Below are 12298 nucleotides of genomic sequence, written 5' to 3'. Positions count from 1 at the left end.
GCTGACTTTCCTTTGAAGATCTTAGCTCCAAATTTCCCAGCTGGCAGAGCCAAGGGGTGGCCAAGCCACCTGGTTTGAATAGGAGTGATTTAAACTCATCAACTCTTCCACAAGAAATGGTGCAACCAGCAAAGAGAACCAGAATTGACTCCCAGTGCTCCTGACCTGCAACACTGAACACACAGGGAAGATATAAAAAAGAACACACAAACCCCACCTTTCTTTTTTTCTGTGTCACTATAGAAAAGGCTGTGCAAGTAATCTGCTCAGATTGGACAAAGGACAAGCTGGCAGAGATGGCTGCACAGCCTCAGGCCTCTTTGGCAAGCCTGGCTGGGTTTGCTCTGGGTTTGCTTCTTCCCAATTTACCCACTGATTTTTTAAGACTTCCCAGCAGCCTTCCTGGGTCCTGGCTCTGCAGCACTGCAGCAGCCTGGATACAGGGTGGTACCTATGGCAGCAACCAGCCTTTTTGAGAAAAAAAATACTTTCTTATATCTCTGTCCTCAATCAGGCCACATTGATTCTTTATTCTCTTGTGAAGACATCAGGCAGTTGAATCTTTATCTCTTGTTACACCCAATAAATGACTCAGCTCAGTTTAGTGACACCCATTAGTCTCTGCAATTAAAAGGCTGTCAGTGTTCTCACTACAAACCAAGCTATTCAGAAATTTAACTGTGGCTCCAAGGGATTTTCCAAGAAGAAATTCAGCCAAAACAAAAGGAGAAGCAGGGGATAATTGCTTTACTTTTTTTTTTTTTTTTAGGGACAATGAGAACCTGAACCTATAGCTTTCCTGCATGGCAAAGTCCTTGGGAAATCTGCTTCTCTGTCTGAGATTAAGTAGTAAGCATGAGAGAAATCCAAGAGATCCTTTCAGGCTGCAAGCAAGTGGTGGGAGGAAAAGCAATTAATTGCTTTAACATGAAATGTCACATTTAAAACTGATCCTTCAAAACCAGATACAGGAGGCTGGTAGATCCTCCCCTTTGAGAAATAATGTGAGATTTATTTGGTGGGAGTACCACTCAAAATAAGCAATGCAGAATCAGGCCTCAAGTACATAAAATAGAGAATCTGGTGCTTAAATTTTAAAATATTTATAAATAACTTAAGACATTCAGGCTCAGAGGCATCTACAGCCAAGTATTTCCCTCTGACACAGGGAACCATAGGGATCCACATCCCTATGGATTCCCAATGCAGAAATTGGTTTTATGCTTAACATAGAAACAAAACCTGCCCCTGTCAGGCTCTTTGGAGAGTCTCCCTCGGCCCTTTGAGAGCACGTGGAGGACACATCTGATCAAGCAAAAAGCATTTAGGAGTGTAGATTCATAGCACAGAATGTGACTAGTTCTTTCTATACATTCACAGCATCTGGCAAACAGCTCCTGGGGGATTCCTCAGATATTCCTGCACCATGAGGTCAGCCCAGCCAAACCTGACCCTGGAGGACAGTGGCTCAGGTCTGTTCTCATGGTGGAGCTGCTCTACCTGAGCTCAGGGCTGGGGTAAAGCCACCTGGGGGAAGAAAGAGCCCTTGAGCTCTGCCCTTGATCAAAGACAGGCTTGGCTTGGAGTGCTCTCCCCACAACCTTCCAGCTTGGCTCAGAGACAACAGTACTGGCACAGCCCCATGCCCCATGGTAGACATCCAGACATACTTCCCCTGAAGAGAAGCCTGGAACTCATCTCACAACCTGTTCCCTCACACAACTGGCTGGTACCTGCCAAGCAGGCTGCAAAATGAAGGCACACAAAGGGGGTTAAGGTCAGAGGTACATTCAGTTGGATGATTCCTTTCACGCAGTTCAGAGGACATGTGTGGCCTGAGAGTCATCCAGGTGCAGGACAGCAGAGCATGGAGGGACCTGCTCATGCACGGTGAAGCAGCTCCCATGAAACCACAGCAGCCTTGGGAGACAGGCTGGGTAAGCTGCTTTGGCCACATGGATATTTGGCCACTAGACACAAATGGGGACAAACTGGTCCCACAGACCATATCCTTACTGGAGATGTTGAGCTGGATGGCTCTGCAAGCCACCAGCTATGCCCTGAGCAAACAATGAACTCTAAATTTCTTTTCTCCCATGGGTTCTATCCAGACCCATTATGTACTTGGTTTCAGTATATTCTTTTCCTGTTAAAACATCTTAAAAAAAAAAAAAAGGAAAATGTTCTTTGGCACTTGTGCAACAATGACACATAGATGTGACACTCCTGTCCTTCAGCTGCTTGCTGGGCTCATCCCTAGAGATCCATGTATGCAGAGTCTGTGTCCACTCTCTGGGCCTCTCCAAACAGGAGGAATGCACAGAGCCCAATGCTATTAACAGCAGCCACCAGGTTGAAAACAGAAATCCAGGAGCCAGTTGTTTCAATCAGGTAACCAGCCAGGTACACACAAATGACACCTGTGACAGGAGAGAACAGAAAGACATGCAAAGGCTCTGGGGCTGGATCCTGCCCACTGTGGGGAGAGGACTCCCCAGGAAAGGATGAGCAGCAGGAGGATACTTTACCTAGGAGGGCTCCACCTGTATTAGCAACCCCTGGAAAAAAAAAAAGAAAGAAGTTGTGTGTTCAAAACCCATGAGTGGCTTCATCCCAACTGCCACTAACCCTGTGTCTGCACACTCAGGGACACCTCCCACTAGATCAGGTTGCTCCAAGCCCCATCCAGCTTGGTCTTGAACACTTCCAGGGATGGGGCAGCCACAGCTTCTCTGGGCAACAGCCTCATCCCAGCCCTGGGTGCAGGTTAGCACTTGACAGACTGAAAGGCACATTGGTCCCATTTTACCTGCCCCCAGCAGAAGGAAGCTAAGGCTGCACACATGGAGTAGCCATTACCCAGAACTACTCCTGATCAAACCTTGATGCTGGTGACCAAGTTTCCCCCATAGACACCACCTCTCCAGCACAGAAACCCCAGAGCAGTCCTTACCAAACAGCAAGCCAGCACACGAGGGGGCCAGGTCCTGCACGTTCACTGAAATGCCACTAGTGAGAAACAGAGAGGGGAAAAGAAATGTCTGTTTGAATGGACATGACTGCTTTTTCATCATTTACACAGTTTGGTTTGTCAAATACAAGGAAGGGTGCAGGACAAGAAATGGTACTAGCTGAAGAAATCAGGAAAGGGACTGAGAGCGAAGCAGCACATTAGAGTATCAGAAGGAAAACGGAAAGGGACTGAGAGCGAAGCAGCACAGGAGAGTATCAGAAGGAAAATGATACAACTCAAAGCATTCAGAGGCCAAAACGCAATTCTCCTCCTGCTTCATCTTCCTAATACTGGCTGCTCCAAGCCCTTCCCCACAGTAGAGGTTTACTGGATCATTTCCAAGCCAGCAGGCACTAAACTCCACCAGCCTCACTGGGACCAACACATGATGCTCAGACGAACATCAGTGCTCGCTCTGACAGCCAGGATGGAGGCAGCTTCCTTTGAGACCCCAAAACAGCAAGTGTGGGATGAGAGCTAAGGGCCACACTACTGTCCCCATCGCTCTCTTTACCTGTGGTTAAAGGTCTGGAGTCCAACAGAGGCAGAGGCGAACACTATCGCTTTGCAAAAACTGGAGGTCTGGCCCAGGCACAAAGCAAAAATGCTTGAGACGCCAGAGCCAATGACCTGGAAAAAAAGGGAAAATTAAACACCACAGCACATTTTCTGTAAGGAAGAAAGCAACTCCTGTCACAAACAAACTGTTCCCTTTTCCAATGGCAAGAGCTTGTGTGTGCCAGGTGCTTCTCAAGCTTTTCTCTTCCCCCAGTATTCTGCCCTTCTGTGTCAGAGGTCTGTCCAGAGGGATGTGATGCTGCAGAGCAATGGATACACTCTGTTCTTACCCAACATTCCTATTTTTGTTCACCCTTGTATTGCTACTTCCTCAGTATTTAAGGGGTCATTTGGAGTGATAATGTGACACCTGAGACATGTTGCCCTTTGCCTGTTAAGGAAAACCCCTTCAGAGCTCTGTTCCTCAGCCAGGGTTTTCCTCTGGTTTTCCTTTCACACACACGCTGACCACCAATCAATCTGGAAAGCCAGAAAACGTTTTATCTTTCCACCTATAACCCCCAGCCCAGCTCTATTCAAGGTCTAATCTTCCATGTAAGCAGAGCTCAGCAGGTAACTCGTGTCTCTCCTGAAGCTTCAGCTCTCTTACCTGCATGAACTTACGAATGGTGATGGTTCTATACCCTGGAAAAGAAAGGGAGAGTTGGAGTTTAGCACAGCTCACCAGGTCTCCTTGTTCTCCAGCCAGGAGACCATAGGGTAGGTGTATTTCAGATGCCCAGATTTTGTCTCCAGGTGGATATTATGACTGAGATCAAAAGGAGCCCCAAACACATGGATGGGATTTGGACACTGGACTATTTATTCTGCTTTTGTATCAGAATCTCACATTGCCTATTTGCTGGGCCTTTTCCCTACCAACAAGCCCACCTCCTCCCACTCAGGTCCTCTTTCCACATCACATTAGAGCTGAGGAAAAGCCATAAGAGCTCTTACCTTGGCTGATTAAATGATCAGACAGAAATCCACTGAACAAGCTTGTCGGAATTGCAACCAGCCATGGGACTACATTAAACACCCAACCCTGAAAGGGAGTGCAAATCAAGAGAGGTTTGTCAGAGCTGACTTTGTTTGCAAATGTTTTATTTGATGCTCTGTGGAATCTGTACAAAGGAGAAAAAATGAAGCACTCAGGACTTGTTGCAGCATCTCTACCCCCTTTGCAGAGCCAGCTTTCAGCTGCACCATGCCCCACTCCAAAGTCTGTAAGGTGAATCACAGGGCTGTAGCATTTGTAGATTTGTTGTCTTTTCTTCTGCCCTAGTGACCCTGCATCCAGAGGAGGAGCAGAAAGCTCTAGGAAAGAGGGATTAAATGTGGCAAAGTTTACTGCTCAGCAAGATGATGTGGCGGAGAGCCACAGAGCTGTGGGTTGGGTTTCCTGTGGGTCACCTGTAAAGCTGCCAGCAAAACTTCCAACAGCTTCAACCTCATTAGCAGCGTTACTGTGAGGCTGAGGGAGCATAGCTGGATTTTCTAATAATGGCAGGATTAGGAAACATTATGGGTAACAACATACTTTGGCCTATTTTCAATTAAGGGAGCTTGCTACAGCTGTAATCACAGCCGATTACTGGTCAGCTGGATTACAGCTGCTCTTTGGTGCCCAGATCCCATGAGGAGCTGAAATCAGGAGGGTTGGGCTGAGCTTCATCTCAGCTGCTTGAACCTACTTATCCATCCATTGCTCCCCATGTCTCCCCTTTTGCTCAGAGCCCATCACGCCATGGAGGCATCTCTCTTTCCTCTCCTGGCTTCAGGGTGTGCAGGGAGGCTGAATAATCTTGGTTTTGAATAATCCTGTTTCAGCTGTTCCTAGAAATCATACCAAGGTCCATCTGCATCTTTTTGTGCCTTTGAAATTTGGATCTTGGTCACTTTTGAAAATGTTACCCCATGGGGTCTGTGGGGTAATGCCTCGGGGGTCAGTTAACACCAGCTGGGCTCGCTCAGCATGTGGATTCCAACACACCTGTCTCACCTCTCAGCCCCTCACCCTGAGCAGCTTGAGCCAAATGCTCCATCATCTCCACCCAGCTGGGCTGGAAGCACTGCCCAGGCAGTGGTGAGGCAGCTCACCTGCAGAAAAGGACTTTGACCAGCAGGTGACACAGGTTTTCCACATTAAGGATAATCACCCATCCTTTAAAATCGAACATCCTCAAACCCCCGTTTTTCAAATGTAGGAAGCGATTATCAGCTGCAGGAACACTATATAGAGCATCTTACATAAGGGCACCATGATATAATGCTTAACAGATGGTAAATTACTGCTGCACAAGCACATTACTCGAGGTGCACAGATCTTGTCACAACAATATGTTTGCTGGTTTAATACATGATTTTAATATAAATACCAAGGATGCCATAAAGAGCTTTCCATGGGTAATATGAAAAGGCATTTGTAAGCAGCTCCGGAAATTGTAAAAACCTAACGGAGCCATTGTGGAAAAGACACTGTGAGTTTCTGAGGACAAGATGAAAATACCACCTCTCAGCCCAGATGAGTATTGCTTGGCTTTCTGAAAAATGGGAAAATCATTTGTGCTGAGGAGAGAGAAGGTTTAGTTGTATTTTTGAAGTACACATTATTAATGGTAATTAGTATTTCTGCAGCAGGTCTGAGCTGTACAATGTTAGCCCAGTTAAAAACACTGTGAAAAAACAAGAGTAAATGGTGTTTACCTGCGACAGCACAATGTCATAGGCTCTGTGCCATTTGAAAACCACCCTTTTCTCAGAAGAAAAGCAGTCTAAAAACCAAATATAACCTGCTTTTCCCTGCCTGTAAAGTGCCCCAGCTCTGCCTCTCCACAGCATCCCTAAACAAGTGACCAGAACATCCTCCTCCCTAACCAACCCATTTTGACAGGTACCCAGCACAACCTCCTTTGAATGGAGAGCTGCAGTGCCTGTGCCTCACAGCCAACTTACCTTTGACTCAGGGAAAGTTTCCTTAAAGAAAGTTGGCAGCCAAGAGAGGAGAGTGAAGAACGTGCTGGCCGTAGAGAGCTGAGCAATGATGACAGCCCTGAAAATACACAGCAGAGAGGAAACAATGAGGAGTGACAGGTCACACTGGGTAGGAAACAGGCACTCAGGCAACTCAATATTTCAGTTCCTGGTCTATAAAGAAATCCCTTACAGCACTGCAATCGCTTCCTCAGATTTTTGGCAGAGAACTACTCCTTATGGCCTTCCCCTTGCAGCACTGCTGGTAGCTCTGCTGTCAGCCCTAGGGTCAGACGAGGTTAATTGCAGTGGCAATTATGCCAGTGTATTTCCCACCAGTCCCTTCCAGCGCTACAAGAGCCCTCCTGCTCCAAGAGGTGTTGTTTAGGGTTTTCTAGGGATTTGTTATCAGTTCCATTGTTATTCAAGGCAGGAATGGGCTTGCTGCCCTGCAGCCCCATCTCTTAAAACAGCACTTGGGAACATGCTTGGATGAGCTTCAATACCTACTGCAACATCCCAAAGGAAAAATGGCCATTAAAAAGATGTTTGCCAGCAATGAGAACACGGCCTGTGCCACCCAGTGCCCCTGAGCAGCACTTCTTAGGAGCCCATTACAAGCAGCATTTCCAATAAGACTGGTGGAGAATATCTCTCTGGAGGAGGACACAACTCATCCAGGGAACAGCCTGGGAAGACCTGCTAGTAACATTCAAGCCTGACATTCCTCCGGACAGAACATAAACCACCTTTTGTGATGCTCACGTTTTTAGTTCTGTATTTATACAGAAAGAAAACCTGGTTAGATTTCCCAAATATATAAATAAGTGTATCACAGAGGCAGAAGAAATAAGTCCAGAAAGGAGAAAAAGCTCTCAGAAGGAGGGTGCCCCCAGCCAGGCTGATGCCCAAGGCAACCACACTGCCTACCATATCGGTGCTTTCCTAAACAGCTGCTTCCAGGGAACTTTGGTCTGCTTGGATATTGAGAGGCCTCTCGTTAAATAGTCTATGGGGATGATGAGTTCTGCAGGGAAGAAAACATCCAAAAAAAAGGTCTGATCAGTCATTGTCTGTGCAACTGCAGGGAGCCCTGGGACACCTCTATACAACTGCATTTAATCTCCTTTTAACCCTTGTTTTTTGACTATAGTACCATTAAATGCTCATGAAAACACTGTTACAAAATCTCCCCTGCATCCACACACTTCCCCATCCAGCCACCTTCACCCATTCATTATATCTCTTGTCATAATTAAACAAAAACCCTTTGGGCAGGGACCAGGTTTGGATTCTGTGCAGCACCAGGCACACACTGATCAGCTGGACTCCTACAAACCATGCTCGCCCTAAAAATGCTGGAGCCAGGTGTAATGTTTTGTCCATATGTGGAATTACTCCTAGACAGTTATTTGGGAAGAGATATTGTGGATTAACTGGTTTTTAAAAGCTCTATGTGTAGATGCTCTTAGTTTGGAATAAGTATTTTGCCCTGCTTTAGCTTAATCCACTTCGAAGATCATGCTCTGTTTTGTGTTTTCACTGGTGCTTAAGAGTACTGAGGAGCCAGATCAGGCTCTTGGCAGGGATATAATCCAGCGTGGCATTTGAAATAGGAAATCTGCATTGCAAGAGCTCAAAACCTCATTTCTGGGTTGGAGATCTTGGGTGAGACACAGTGTGCATTATAGAAGGCATCTGAGCAAAAGGTGTTTGTGTAAAACCAGGTATGACGTTGGAAACACAGAGGGTTTGTAGAAAATGATAGAGAGGGACCAGTTGGTTCCCATTCCCTGAGCTTTGGGAGCACTGGCAGCCCCAGGGATGCAGGTGGCTGGACTTACCTTTCTCACTCAGGAGGTACTTGCAGGTGCAGTAAACCCAGAGCAATGTGAGCAAACCAGAGAAGTAGAAAACACTCTCCCAGCCATACCAGTCCAGGAGGAGAGATCCTGCACCACCAATCACCAATGTCCTGCAAGGGAAACCACTCAGATTTACTGGTCTGACTAAGAGTGCTTGGATTGTGCACAATCATGGGAGATGGTCCCTGGGGTCAATGCTACCTGTCACTGAACCATAGAATCCCAGACTGCTTTGGGTTGAAACATTAAAGTGCATCTCATTCCACCCCATGCCATGGGTAGGGACACCTTTCACTAAACCAGTTTGCTCCAGGCCCTGTCCAACCTGACCTTGAACACTTCCAGGGATGGGGCAACCACAGCTTCTCTGGGCAACCTGTGCCAGTGCCTCACCAGCCTCACAGGGAAGAATTTCTCAATCACTGCATGTGCAGGTGCTGCTCATCTATCCAGTCTCCCAGTGCCTCTGCAGCCTGTCCTGTTTCCAGAGTGGCATCTCAGGCCAGATCCTCAAAGGGCAGAAGAAAACCCAGAGGGACCTCAACCTCACCTGCCCCACACTGAAACATGCTCAGCAGGGAAAGAAAAAGAGGTTGTTGGTGTGCAGTATCTCACAGCAAAAGAAATGAGCACACTAGAAAACTAAGTGATTAAACACAGCAGTATTTCTAGTTGGCATTTAAGCAACCCTTCCATTTAGAAAGGAAATTCTGATGGAGATCAGAGATGGGGAAGTTCTATTCTCCCCATCCACAGAGAGGACAGGTGACCAGTTTCAGGCTGACCCTTGCTCTTCCTACTGAATCAGGCTGTTTCCCATAGTAATTAAATGTTGCAAACACTCTTCAAAGTCTGATTTGAAAAGAAAAAGAAAACAATATATAAATCCTTGATGGGTACGACAGCAACTGCCTGAGGCTTCCTCAGCTGCAGCCTGTGTCCTTGAGGACCCATGAATCCACATGTACTTTGGGCTGTGAGTTTTGCCTCCAACTATTTGATGGCATTTCATCACATACAATGTCCGGAGACCACTCACTGCTCAAAGTCCTTTGAACTTACCCAAACTGTGAGCCAGTCCCCACTGTGCTGTAGGTGAAGGCTCTCTCACTCTCACGGACCTTCTGGGACAGCAGGCTGGCCAGGGATGGGAAGTACACCCCTGTGAGCAATGGGAGCAAGGCAGGGAGCAGTCAGGCTCATGAGCAAACCAAAAGCAAATTGAAAAGATCCAGAAGGAGCTAAAAGCAGCAAAACTTTGGTGAATTCGAAACAGGGATAGAAAACAAAATAAGTGGGTTCACCACCATGAAAGGTTTGTTTGTGCCTTCTCTGTAATCCCATTTCATCATCACCATCACTGCTACTGTAAATCCAATGCACTTCCTCAGTGCTGCAACATGACAAGGGGGAAGGAAAATCATCCCAAATTATCCAAAAGTTTTGGCAAGGGCCAGTTTTCCCCAAGTGAAGGAGTTTAAAATGTGAAAAATCAAACAGGATCAGTGATGATTTCTGGAGCCAGCAGCCCCTGTCTGGCAGAGAGATTTCTACAGGGGAATGACTTGTCAGCGACTTTCTCTAGAAATGTCACTGATTTTCCCATGGAAGTTCTGGATGTGGAGGCAGCTTTGAGGCAGAGAATTGCTCAGGCACACAGGGGAAGGGTTCATGCACTGCAAACCACAGGACTTGCATCTGAATGTACTGCACATGTGCAAAGAACCTCCCAGGCAGACAGACACACAGACAGGGGTCAGGACAGGGGTCTCACCTTGGAGCAACCCCATGAGAAACCTGGAGGAGGTCATAAAAACAAGGTGGGCAGAAGTGATGTGGGTGAGCAGTGGGGTGAGGACTGTGAGGAAGCCCCAGGCTGATGCTGAGAGGAGAAGGACTTTCTCACCTCCTATTCTGGAAGACAGAAAACACATTATCAAAGATGAGAGGGCAAAAGGGTAAAGTCCTCCAGTCAAGGCTCAAGTGTCTTTGCCAGTTTAGCCTGTTTCTGAGAGCAACCTTTGAGTCAAACCTGTTCTTCTCTTCCACATCTTTAGCCCTTGGTGAGTAGCTCTGACCTCCTCCCTTCCCACCTTCCACCAGTGCTGCCTGTCCAACTCCAGCACACACTGACTCCACAGACCCCACAGCACTGAGGCACTCAAGTCTCTGATGGTGATGGAAGGGAAGCCCAAGTGCTGCCACTGCTCTGCTTCTCTTAACCAGTGACTGTATTTTCTCTTCCACCTACTCTTTTGCATCAGCTCTGCCTTTAAACATTCAGGTTTTTGCAGGTGTTTGCAAACTATTAAGGACCAGAATTAAATAGCAAGGTGCATCACATGGGTAATGTACTTCTTCCAAATATGTGTTTGCCACAAAAGATTTCACAGGAAAGCTCTCTCACTAAGAATAGGGTGGCTGCAGAAAGGAACTCGAGCAGGGAATGATACAGATAGTCCCTTACAGCTACATGGGGAAGTTGTTTGTTTTTTAACTCATATGATAAAATGGAGACACTTGATTTCTCCAAACATGATGGAAACTGCAGACAGGGACTTGTTTGTAAAAAGATTGCAAAGGTATATAGGGTGGAAAAACTGGAGGTGCTGAACTGAATACAAAGATCATCTGTGCAGATCAAATCAAAAAAGCTGCATTCAGAGAATCCTAGAATCACAGAAGGGTTTGGGTTGGAAGGGACTTTAAACACCACTTCATTCCAACCCCTTTGCCATAGGCAGGAACACCTTCCACTAGCTCAGGTTGCTCCAAGCCCTGTCCAACCTGACCCTGAACACTTCCAGGGATGAGGCATCCACAACTCCTAACTGGACAGTCTAAACTATCCATGCCCCTTCTCAGTAAGATCTACAGACCCTGAATGAGACTGACAGAGAAACCTCAACCCCTTTCAGAGCAACCTACAGTGTCCCATGAAGCTTCTCCCCAAGGACACACTTCACCCTTCCAGCCCAGCACTGCCCCAGGGTGAAACTTGGCACAGGCACTGCTAAGACTGGAACTGAGGGGTCAAAACTAAGTGTCTTTCAAAAGAGGAAAACATGAGAATAATTTCCAATACTGATCACTGATGTGTCCTCCAATAATCTGTGTCAAGCAGTAGCCCCAGAAGAAGCTGCTGAGCACGACCCCAGATTGTTTCTTGTCCCAGTCGAAGTAGGAGCTGAGGGCGACGACGCAGATGGGCACAGTGACACGGGCACAGTACAGCAGGCACGTCCCCAGCAGCAGCATCACCGTCCAGACACGGGACTCAGGCCTGTGAGGGAGGAGAGGAAGATGGGGAAAGAGCAGGTGGGATGATGTGCCTGGCAGGCCCATGCACAGTGAGGACTTACAAGTCAAGCTGGTTTGCTTGCAAGCTGAGTCTGCCTGGATAAAACAAAGGTCAGCACAACACACACACACCACACCACACCACACCACACCCCCCCCCATGGCATAACAGTTCTGACAGTGTATCTCACCTGGTAGCTTTTAGGAATGATGCTAAATTTATCCCAAACACTCTCTGACCCCAGCAGCAAATTAATGTCTGTCCATAGGCTGCAAGGGGGAATGGGCTGCTCAGGAATCACTAACTGGATGGAGGGAAAGGTGGAGGGAACCTGCTTTTTTCCCCAAACAAAAGTTTTAGAAACTGTTCTTTAAAAGATAAGGAAAACAAAGGAAAGGTCAGGGCATGAGGTTGGAAACATTTGCATGAGACACCTTCTCAGTAGCAAACATTTGTTTTTTCGAATTCCTGCCCATTCCCCACGGAGGAGGTGTTTGTGTTGCCCTTCCTAAACTGCAGGGATATGGAAGAATTCTTTAGAGGGACAAGACATGATGCTGCTGAAGAATTCAGAGAGGAGCAAAATAA

General features: G+C 47.0%; 1 protein-coding gene across 1 annotated transcript; it reads right to left on the bottom strand.

The window, feature by feature from the left end:
- Positions 1-2256: 2256 nt before the first annotated feature.
- SLC17A9 (solute carrier family 17 (vesicular nucleotide transporter), member 9) lies at positions 2257-11692 on the bottom strand (the record flags this gene model as incomplete). The annotated part of the gene is made up of 12 exons (XM_009077528.1): positions 2257-2420; positions 2529-2558; positions 2954-3009; positions 3528-3643; positions 4182-4216; positions 4529-4616; positions 6527-6623; positions 7475-7571; positions 8389-8519; positions 9472-9571; positions 10184-10323; positions 11495-11692. Coding segments are annotated over 12 exons (1252 nt in total), but the record flags the coding sequence as incomplete, so codon positions are not given.
- Positions 11693-12298: the final 606 nt, after the last annotated feature.

Source organism: Acanthisitta chloris, unplaced genomic scaffold, assembly GCF_000695815.1.
Source record: "Acanthisitta chloris isolate BGI_N310 unplaced genomic scaffold, ASM69581v1 scaffold17576, whole genome shotgun sequence".
Classification (NCBI taxonomy): domain Eukaryota; kingdom Metazoa; phylum Chordata; class Aves; order Passeriformes; family Acanthisittidae; genus Acanthisitta; species Acanthisitta chloris.
The sequence above is the reverse complement of the archived record's forward strand: the minus strand, read 5'-3'. Positions and strand labels throughout refer to the sequence as shown.